General features: G+C 34.6%; 1 protein-coding gene across 1 annotated transcript; it reads left to right on the top strand.

The window, feature by feature from the left end:
• The first annotated feature begins 5,861 nt into the window (after positions 1-5,861).
• LOC107434992 (hydroxycinnamoyltransferase) lies at positions 5,862-7,763 on the top strand. Its single transcript, XM_016046524.4, has 2 exons — positions 5,862-6,380; positions 6,775-7,763. Exons 1-2 carry the CDS (start codon positions 5,910-5,912, stop codon positions 7,420-7,422), a joined length of 1,119 nt encoding a protein of 372 aa, XP_015902010.3. The 5' UTR covers positions 5,862-5,909; the 3' UTR covers positions 7,423-7,763.
• The last annotated feature ends 4,333 nt before the right edge of the window (positions 7,764-12,096 follow it).

Raw genomic sequence — 12,096 nt, 5'->3', positions numbered from 1 at the left:
GCAGACCTGGTCTTCTGAACGTCACTTCCTTATTATAGCAATCCACGAAGGCATGGTTCCTTGCCAACCAATCCATGCCCAAGATTACATCGAGCCCAAACAGATCTAACAGGATCAGGTCCACTTCCATTACTTGATCTTTGATACAAAAAAGGCAACCTTTAACCATCTAACTAGGCCATAGGGACTCTCTCGTAAGAGTGGCGATTTCTAATTGACATCCTAAAGGAGTGAGAGTTATACCAACTCTAGTAACAAACTCCTTTGAGATGAATGAATGTATTGCTCCCGGTCTATAAGCACAAGCACATTATTACCAAAGATGTTTAGTGTACCTATAACCATGTCAAGTGTAGCTAGAGCTTCCTGCTGAGTCATCACAAGCACTTTCCCCTTACCTGTCTATTGGGAGCTCCGTCCCCTACCTCAGCTCGGTTCTGCAGATTGTTGTGCTGATCTTGATGGACCTCCTATCGCCTGGGAACTTTAACCCCGATATCCCTAGGAACTCTAACCCCGATATCCACTAAATTGTTGTGTTGGCCGGCAAGCCCTTAACACTCCAGCATCACCATAAGGGCAATCTCTCCTCATGTGGCCCGCCTGCCCACATTGAAAACATGAACCACTCCACTGATGAGGTCCATGATGCAGCCTATTACAAAGTGTACAGTGCAGCTTAGGACCAAGACTAGACTGCTGATAAGAACTTGCATCACCGTTAATTGAATGATGAGCTGGTTGTGGTCTACGACCGCCTCTCTGCTGAAAAGTATCTCATGGGCTCGCTCTTGCACGATCTGAGAAGCCTGAACTGTGGCTTTTCTTCAAAGCTCCCTGACTAGGTGCTTCTATATATGAACTATCAAGGGATCTACATCTCGACCTGCGCATCAAAATCTACCTTTCCAAGTCCAATGCAGCGTCTCATGCAAACTGGTAAGACGGATGTACTGATCCAGCAAGAGTCAAAGACATGTTCTCATTTAGGCCATCAATAAATCTTATCTACTTCACTCTACCATTCGGAATCAAGTATGGATAGAATTCTGACAACTCCCAAAATCTCCATACTTCATCACTAACATATTCCCTTGGTGCAACTCCTCAACCTACCGCCATTGGGCCTTTCGATAAGCAAGAAGATAGTACTCAGTGGTGAAATTAAACTAATCCCATGTATGTCGCTTTCATGTCTTCTCCACTTTCCAACACTTCCTCGCATCTCCCTCCAACATGAAAACTAAAATCCTGAAGATGTCCTCATCAGGGCACTGCATCCCTTCTTCTAATATTTTCTCCATGTTGGACAGCCATTCCATGGCTGTGGCTGGACCCTGGGTCCCATCAAAGCTCACCGCCCCTAATCGCCGGGCTTGCTCCACAGTGTAACTACTACCGCTCGTGCTCTCTAAGATTTCTTAGGTTCGATCTGCTTCTCGAACTCTAGATCGAGCCTTCTCGAGTACTACATGTGCCCCATCTACAAAACGTGACAAATTTTGAAGAAACAAACAAGAATTCAGAGAGAAGAATACTTTAGCACGATTACAACAAGGAGTAACTTATGGATGGGATGTACAACAATGCACAATCCTTTAGGAATACAAGAATCTAAAGCTGTGATACCAATCTGTCAGGACCCATCCAAGATCCTTTACCGGAATACTTGAAAAATCCCGATCCCAGGGAAACACTATTAAACATTCCAAAGGAAAATTTAACAGTATCTCCCCTAAGGGTTGGACTTACTACAAAATTACCTACACAGAAAACACTCATATATGCACCACCTTATTCCTCCCACCTTAATATAATTTATTTCCATAAGTTTGATGCATTTCAAATGAATAATAGGGATTTGTAGCAATACAAGATTTAATATTGTCCAATACGATATATAGAGCATTTAGAGTTAAATACTAATATGAAAGTTATTACAATAGGGAATGAAAAGAAATATTACAGGATAGAAAATAAGGAAGAAAGAACTCCTTGAATTATCAGCAGCGGGAAAGACATCAAACTCGCCCCAGACGATCAACGTATACTAATATGGGCCTAGGGGAACGAATTTAAAAACATGAGATGCTAATTATCTCAGTGAGTGACCCAATCTACCTTACAATAGTAACAATAATAGTAATAATAAGTAATAAACATTTGAAAATAACATTTGCTCTTAAAATTCTTACAATTCACTCAGTTGGAAAGGTTCTATTTTTAAAACATTTTCATAAAATCCAACATTTATATACCCTGACAATTAAGGAAATATATAAATGAATGAATGCAAATAGAATACAAATATTTAGAATTTAGAATTTTCCTTGAGAAAAATTTAAAGACAATTAATTGAATTTATAATAGAATAGCATAAGATAACTAAAGTCACAGATAAATAAATAAATAATAGAATTCATATTACAAGAATTTAGCATAAATCAAATTAACCAAACAAAATTTAACTCAATTTATAACCTATAAAACTTATTAATTAAATCAATTAATTAATAAAAGAAATAATTAAATCAATTTAAAACATCTATTTTTAAAAAATGGTAAGAATATAATAAAATCCACTTTAAATCATCAGTCAATTTAAATAATAAAATGATAGTAAAATGCATTTTTAAAACATCAATTGAAATAAATGATAAAAACACCATTAAATACATTTTTATGTAAATGCTTTTTAAAACATTTTTATTTTGAAAATTCATGTCGAAAATATCCTGATGCAGCATACTATATAATAATGATGTCCCACGATACCTAGCGTCCTAAGTACCTCCTGACCGCGGGGGGCAGGAGGGGAGGGGGGGAGGTTAAGAAGAGAGCATGCATCCGGTCGCTATGACATCCCAACGACACTGATGCTATAATCCTCAATCTCGGCCATGGAGGGGGGTGGCTATGGCCAATATCAATCTTGCCTATGCTCGATCTGATGGCAACCACGGGAGATTGTACAACTTGCGCGCTCATCATATCCATATATATGGTACAGAATACCAGTATTATGTGAGTGCATCTAAAAACCAATAAAATCATAGATTTACCACTGGATTTAACTCATCTTTTCAAATCCATAAATCCCTATTTCCTTTAAACAATTATCATAATTCAATCACTTAAAATCCATCAATTTCACCACAATTAAATAAATTCCATAAATAATCGAATACTTAATTATATTCTTTAGGCACCAAAATTTTAAAACAATATTTCTTCAAATCCTCGAAACTTAATATAAATAAAATCGCATAAAAATCCCCAAATGCATAAATTCATATAAATGCATTTTTATTGATCATCAAAATCCGCAATTAAATTCAACAATAATTCACTAAAATTAAATTTACAATTCCTTAAAAAATCAAAATATGGGTTTCATGCACACATATTTATTTCACCCCAAATTTAACATCAAAATTTTCAAATAAAAATTTCAAAATTAGCCAACACATAAAATACCACGATTAAATATTTAACTAACATAAAACATATATAATTTAACACACGAAAATAAATTTGAAGGTGGATCACTCACCTCAAGCATTCGTATCAATCAAGATCCTCTACAGGATCAGTCCCACGACTCACCCGTGCTCATAAGATATTAACACTACATAAGATCAATTAAATTAATATTTTATTCGGTGTTTTACACACGGGTACCCGGGGGAGCTAAAACAAATGGTATCCAAAATTCACAAATTATATATCGAAATGAAGCTTATGAAATGAGGATCATGGATTGAGTCTTACCTCCTGGAGACTTGACCTGTGGTGGCCAAAATTTTGCTGGAAAGGTTTTGGGTTTAATATCCTTGAATCTTACAAGCCATCAAGAATTGAACAAAATCGACCTTGGATTTAGATTCAGGGAGGTCGAATTAGTGGGAAAGGGTTGGTGGGATCACCGGGAACTCGCCGGAATGAGATTTCACGGCGAGCCATGCCCACCGGAGAAACTCGTCGTTGGTGGTGTGTCAAGTGGCCAATGGCCGTGAAATTTGGTGGGAAGGTAGATCGAAGGATGAGTTTCTCAATGGGACTAGCAGTGTTAAAAATAGGTGGTTGGTTTGGGAGAAATCGATGGTGGAAGCAAACGGCACCGCCGACGAAAAACAGCCGATCTGGGCGATTCGGCGGTCAGTTGGCCGTGGGTTTTGGATGGCTGGTCGGAAATGGAAGGCCGATGATGGTAGTCAGGTGCGTGTGGAAGAAAAATGACTGGAGGTGGGTCAAACAGCAATAGCTGGTGGTGGCAGTCTCTCCTCTCTCTCTCTCTCTCTCTCTTTCTCTGTCTCTCCCCTCTTTCTCGCTCTTCCCCTCCCCCACACTCGAGTTTTGGCCAATTTAAATAAAAAGAACCCTTGGGTGCCACTATGCACTCATAGGATTGGCTAGGGAGTTGACACGTGGCACACACTGGGCACACGCATAAAATAATATAAAATAAGACAGTATTAGAAAATTTTTACAAGTCCATAACTTTTCCACTAAATGTCCAAATTAGGTGTGCTACTAGTCTATAGACTCATATCAACAAGTAGTTTACAATCATACAAGAGTCAAAACAAAATTCTACAAAAATAAAAAGTCAAATTTGGCACCTTCGAATAGTTTGGACTGCAACTTGTTTTGTTCATAACTTCCAAATGATAGCTTCATTTTCGATGTGCCATTAGTCTACGAACTTGGAATGACACGTATTCCACAATGGTGCCTCGGTCTACACAAAATTGCATCTAGGATAAAAAATCAAAAATTACCCCTTCTCGATCAATGACGGTCAAACACGATCAATGTGAAGAAAATTCCACTATACTTTGGAACGGGGTGTTTAAAATATGGACTTGACAACACAAGGTCACACATGGCAGTGGCACCATTAGGGCATGCCCTAGTAGACCCAACACAAGGAAATACTTTCATGACCCAGTAAATTAATAAATTAATTAAAAGGGTTAAATTTGTCCATCTTTTTTGAAATTTGATTTAAATATCAAATTTAATTTCTTTAATTTTAAAAATATTATTAATCTTCTTTTACGTTTTTCAAACAGTTATTCATTTTTTTCTTCTATTACTTTATTCACATCCTTAAAAATATTATCATAATACTCCTTAAAAGTGTTTGATATAATTTTTAAAATTTAAGGGATTGAAACGAAATTACTATAAATCTCAAGAACTCTTGATGTAATATTTTTTAATTATGGAATAATATCAACAAGATAGATTCAATAAAAACCTCTAAGTAAATTAATCTTATCTGTCTACCAAATTCGTGCATAGTTGATCAAATATTACAAGAAACCTTCTTTCCTCTAGGAAGTCGCTGTTAGGTATATCATACAAATATATATGTGAACAAAACCTTTTTAATAATCATAATATATATATATATATATATATATATATAATATATAGTTAATCAAATTAAGCAAATATAAAGAGTTTTGTCATAGAAATATTCTTACTTTAATTATATAAAGGTAAAATTCTCAACTTTGAAACTGTAGCCTATAAATTTGTCTGGAGACAGCTTAGTCGCATAAAGTAACTATTTTCTCAAATAAAAGTTCCCATAAATCCTAATCTCCCAACCTTTAATATCAAAGAAAAAAAGAAAAAAACACTTTAGCCTATATTAATCTGCCCACAATATTAATACTAATATATATATATATATATATATATATATTATTTTATATTTCATATTATATTTATATCATATTAAAGTAGGTGGGGTAGTTTGTGAATTGAGCAAAAGCAACCTATGCTATAAGGTCTTGGAGTCTCATCGTATGCAAAAGTTCTCTATAAATACCTTCCCTGCATGTTTGAACTCTTCCACAAGCAAGCCAACAGATAAAAATAAAAAAACACTTACTAAGATGGTAAAGTCCAATGTTGTCCCAAAATTATACATTGAAGGTGTGCAAACAATTCCACCGGTGAAGATCACCGAGCCAAGACAGGTCCGTCGAGTACTAACGGCCGACGATGATCCAATTGGTCTAGGTCTCTTTGGCCATTGCCTGCATGTTGTTCTTTACTACAACAAGGCAGCCAAGGAGGATTCCGGTTGGTTTCACGCCGGATGGATGAAGGAGTCACTGGCTAGAATTTTGCCAGACCAACCCATGATCGCCGGACGCCTCCGGCGTGGTGATGTCGACGATGATCATCAAGAACTAGAGGTTGTTTCCAATGACGGCGGAGTTAGGTTCATCGAGGCTCGAGTTCCCGTAACTTTGTCTGAGTTTCTTGATTCAAAGAGTAGGCAAGATGCAGAAACCGAGCTTGTTTTTTGGAAAGACATTGATGAACAGAATCATCAATTCTGTCCATTATTTTATGTTCAGGTACTCAAAAATTTTATACGTACATTTATATATAATTTTTGGATAATATATATTCCGTAAATTATATACAATCATTAGATCGAAAATATCCATTATAAGTTAAACAGTATTTGTCGATCATAATTTCATTATATATAATTTATATATTTGGATAGGCTTTCCAACCAATTTACATTAAACACTTGTATCTAATTAAATGTAATTTGAACCGTATATTTCATAAATTATATGTAATCAGATAATATTAAATTCATATTTGATGGTAAGAATATGGTTTTTGTTTATGGAAATTGGAAGGTTATGATATGAAACTATTGACATATAAATATATATATATATATATATATTATTTATTAGAATATTAATTTTTTTATTAATTACTTTATATTTTCAGGTCACAAATTTCGATTGTGGTGGATATTCAATTGGAATAAGCTGTAGTATTCTTCTGGCTGACCTTCTTTTCAAAGGAAATTTCCTCCAAAAATGGGCTAAAATGCACAACAATATGCTGTACAAAAACAATGTTCCAGAAATACCCATTTTCTACCTTCCTAATCTCAAGAAAGATCGTCGTCCCGTATCATCAAGCCTTTTCAGCTCTAATACAAGAAAAAACAATGGCCAAACATTCATCTTTGATATTGACACTAAAAGTATCGATTCGGTAAATAACACCTTTAGCGACAAACTTGCATTGCTTTGTGTTGAGGAGGCGGAGAGCAAGCTTGGAAGCAAAATGGCTTCGGAATTTCCTCTGTTCCTGAATGAACCAAGTAGGAAAATAATCAAAGTCGAAAAGTGCTCGAAACACGAAGATTTCAATAGAAAGCTAAGCCGTGGAGTTAGCAGTGAAGGTTGGGATTGTCTTGGAGCAGGAGCGGTTGAATTTCTTGGTGGGAATCAACCTGTTCACGTTTCATATTGGCTTGGATCAATTTCTGGAGGACTTGTTCTGGCAATTCCAGATTCTGATCCCGATCATGAGGCCATATATGGAGGAAAAATTATGGTCACAATTCCTAAAGCGAATCAAATTTAGTAGGCCATATAAGGTGTGGTCCATATATATGAATTAGTTCCATCTTTATCCCTTTGAATATTTGTACGTGGGGCTAGATTTTCATATTGGCTTAGAAATTATAATCAGTGTTATAATAATGATAAAAGTGGGACTACTAAATGATATAATAATAATCAAAATGGGATTACTGTCCTATGGTGTGATAAGTACTCGAATGTCAAAGTGACTAATTGTGTGTGTAAGTTGAAATATCACTTTCTTTGGTTTGCTGTCATTTTGTACACACGTACAAGGGATTTAATTATATTATAAATAATATGTACTATTTCACTCTTACTGAAATAAATTGAGTTTGTTAAAAAGTTTGTACTAAGACGGATGATTATCCTGCATCGTTAGCTGGGAAATCAGTCGACAACAATTAAATCTGTTCACATGGTTTTCAATTTATTGGCCTTATATGTTTTTTTTTTTAATTTTTTTTTCTCCTTTATTAGGGTTTAAAAGGATCACTACTAATCTGTAAAAAAGAGGATTTGATAGCAATGTATCCATTTTAAACATTGTTATTAGGTATTTTCTATTTTGAAAATTACATATTAAAATTATCAATAACTATTTTTAAAGATCAGTGGTTCTGCCCTATAATAAAATGGTCATCCAATGCTTATTCATGTTAAATATCCATGTTTAGTGTTTAAAAATTGTTATAAAATAACATAAACTCTAATTTTTGATTCTTTATCTGTCCTTTAGTTGTGCCTATTGTGTAACCTGGCACCAATTCCCTTAAAGCACATATGAACATCAGAATCCTTAAGAAACTAATAAATTAAGAAAAATAACGAGGTAAATTTCCTAAAGAAATTATTAAGAAAATAGGCTGATTATTACTTCGATATGATCCTTGATATAGGGGTATGAGGATTCGAATTCTAATTCTTCTCTAGGAGGGAAAAAAAAAAAAAAAAAAAAACATAAGGCTTTGCAGCTAAACTGTCAATGTCCAACATATTTATTGATCCGTGATCCAAATGGATAGGTTTCAATTAAAAATTGTATAATTGAGCAATAATGTTTAAAATTTATGTGTTTTGTTTCTAAGGCGATATCTTTTATTTTAATTGGGCAACATTATAAATTAGACCTTTCAATATGCAGATTTCTTGCAACTATATCTTGTCATCAAAGAGTCCCACAACAACTAAGCTCATACATTTCTTAAGCTTAGAGAGCAAAAATTGATAGAGATGTTAATTTGTTCAAGATCACCCCATTTCCGTATTTCCCTACTTCTAATGGACCGAGGATTTAATGGTTAATTGGGATGGCGAGGTGGAGTTGAGGTAAATTTTTTTTTTTTTCTTTTGCCTTGAGTCGAGATTGGTGTAATAACCCATACCAAAATACACAAGTTTGACCAAGTGAATAATATGTGGGTCCAAGTTGACTTTTTTTTAATGGTCAATATTTTTTTGATTTAACTGAGGTACCATTACATAGATTTCATCGATACGAGTTCATAGGCTGGCCACACGCCAAATTTCGAGTTATGGATAAACAGTTATGATTTTGAGAAGTTTTAAGCATAAGTTTTATATCAGTATCCAAACCAGTCCCCAAGTTTTTGTCTGTTAGTGACCTAGGGTCTATATAAGCTTTGGTAAGCGTGTCAAATAGGAAACCAAATTCCAAAATACCCTTTTCAGCCCCAAAACCCTAGAAATTCTCTCCTCAAATCCGTAAATCCGAACTGGGTCGTTTTCAACCTGTTTACCGTCAAACCGGATTACCACCGTTTTTTCCCAATCCAGCCACCAACCTTGTACACATGCCAGCCAGGGAAAAAACCCACGTTGAGGTGAGCTTGGCCTTAAAATTATATGGCGAACGGTGACCGGATGCACCCGAATCTAGCTGGCAAAGGCAGCGGAGGCCCGCGAGGTGGGTCGCCAAATTTTTCTCAATTTTTGGCCGTTTAAGGCCAACCCATACACCTTTTCCACTACTTTTGACCCCTCTGAACTCATTTCTGTGGTTCTTTTGCCCAAATTCCTTACCGTTTGGGAGATCCAACGACAGGAAGTTTGGCTAAAGCTTCAACCGAGTTTTCCGGCCACCGAAGGAAACTTTGGACCAAGGTGAGCATACTAGTGGGTTCCTTGTCTCTTGGACTTTCCGTCAATATAAAGTTTGTGAATTTTGGAGGTCGTTTGATAATTTTTCCATTTTGAGTCAATTAATTAATTTTCGGATAAGTTGGGACTGTATTTGGACAAAATTGGTCAAATGAGCTAAAATTGAAGTTGGATTAGTGAAATTGGATATTATTAGGACCCATTAGGTGGTTCAATTTCGAAATATTAGGCTTTGGGTGAAAATCTCCAGTTTTGGCTACCGAGTCCTAAGGACATGCGGTACAATTGGATTGTCCGATGTCCAATTTATGAAATTTTATAGTACTATAAATTATTTTGAGACATTTGGGTTATACAAGTGTCTCTCGTTTAGTTATTTGGAGCTTGAGGAATATTTTTATTATATTACAGGTACTCGAGTTGAGCCTGGAGGCGATCTTGTAGAGAAGCATGCGTGAGCATCTACAGTACTATGAGTGGCTATATATAGTATAATATATATGTGGTTTGAGTATTTTACTTATACCTATTGTTTGATTTGAATGTTCATTTTATGGATATATAAGGATCTGCTTGTACATATATCTGTTATCATTTTATATGTCTTTTGTCAATATTTTAAATGTTTGGCAATTCTAATGAGTTCATGAATGAACTTGTGATATTTAAATATTTGGTATTTGAATTGAAGTTTTAAATCACTTTGAAAAATAATTGATTTGAGAAAGTATATTGAAACTTATATGATTTTAAGTATGTTCAAGTATTTTAAAATTTTATATGCTTAAAATTGATTTATGGTGAATATGTTTCACGGTGGTATTTCTGGTTTATATGAAATGATGATTTAAAAATTTTGAAATATTTAAATAAGCATATAAATTTGGAAATCAAATAAGGACTCATGATACAGTATTGTTCGGAAAAGTATTTAAGATATTACAAGATTATTTTAAGGATACTGTATCGGTTATTTTAAATTGATGTACCATGTAATGCTAATATCTTAGATCAGTATTATATTATATTATATTACAGCGCACTGGGTTTTGCCACGGTACCATGAGGTTGGGTTCAGCTCACAGGATATTATTGCCACGGACTGCGAGGTTGGGATGTTCCCACAGGTTATTATTGCCACGGTATCGTGAGGTTGGGCTCAGCCCACAAAATATTATTGCCATGGACCGTGAGGTTGGGTACATCCCCGATGATTATTATTGAGGGTCGTGAGGTGGGTGTATCCCACGGTTTACAGATTGATACATAGTATGGTACATTGTATACGTTTGTATATATTGTTGATTTACAAATATTGTAATGATTTCTACATTTCCATGTTTATTTGTTGGAACTGTGTTTATTATATTTTATGCTCAAATATTTATATATTGATTTGAGACATTTCATAATATTACGATGATCGTTCATTCACACTTTTAAGCATCGGTTTTTTATGATATTAAATTCGGGTACAAGTTTGGGTTTTGTGAAATGATTTTTAAACGGAGAACTTTTCAAACAAGTGGAACGAGAGATCTTGAGAGAAAGATTTTTCAGAAATGAATTATTATTTTTCTATTATACTATGCCACTCATTGAGATTTCTTTATCTCACGTTTTATTGTTTTTAAATTTCGTTCCCCTAGGCCCAGGCAGCTAGTAGCAGTCTACCTCGCGCATAGCTTATCGCTTTGTTCCTTCCACAACAGCAGTTGTATTTATCTTTTCTTTATCTTTTGTTATCTTCTGGACTTACTTATTACTTATTTGTACTCCTAGACTTTGTTGCCACTCCTAGAATGCTCTGATTTTAAATATGAGACTCAATACAGACCATGGTACTTATATGTGTAGTTATGGTCTGTAGTACAGTAGGCCGGTTATGGACTTTACGCTGTTGTAAATTTACTTATATATATATATATATTGAAGTATTATTGTTATCGCTTGTGTTCATTGTCCACGTTTTAAGGTGAGGTTTCATTAGATATTCTCTAAGAATTGTCCAGTGGGACTTCACTAGGCGGGAGCACCCAGAAGATCTTGTGAGGGTTTCCAGGACAGATCCTGTCATTAGGATGGGAACGTAGAATCATAAACATATATTTATGTATATATATATATATATATATATATATGTAAACTCTTATATTTTATGTGTATATATATATATATGTAAACTCTTATTACTTTCAATTTTTTTAAATAGCTCTTATTACTTTTAATTTTTTAAAATGTATATATTTTATAATTTCTAATTTTTGGTTTTCTCTTTGGATATGAATTTTTTTTAAAAGAAATTAATTTTTTAATATTAAAAATTAAAAGAATTAATGAAAGAACAAAGTAGAAAATGGGAATCTGCCCGGTCTTGGCAATTCCAGCCTCATCCTACCACCCAAATAAGGTGTGGATGGGGACGAAGAGGCCACCCTAACCTTGCCTGGCCACGTTGTTTCATCTTTAACAACAAACATTTTAAGTGATTGTGAGAATAGGGAAATGTGGAAATTTATGCGGGTAATGTCTAGTATAGAAACTGTCTATTCTA

This window comes from Ziziphus jujuba, chromosome 6 (assembly GCF_031755915.1).
Source record: "Ziziphus jujuba cultivar Dongzao chromosome 6, ASM3175591v1".
NCBI classification, from domain to species: domain Eukaryota; kingdom Viridiplantae; phylum Streptophyta; class Magnoliopsida; order Rosales; family Rhamnaceae; genus Ziziphus; species Ziziphus jujuba.
This window is presented reverse-complemented; position numbering and strand designations above follow the sequence as displayed.

Coding starts and splice junctions, on each gene's coding strand:
- LOC107434992 (XM_016046524.4), top strand. CDS start 5,910: ATGGTAAAGTCCAATGTTGTCCCAAAATTATACATTGAAGGTGTGCAA. Junction 6,381..6,774: donor GTCCATTATTTTATGTTCAG/GTACTCAAAAAT, acceptor TTATATTTTCAG/GTCACAAATTTCGATTGTGG.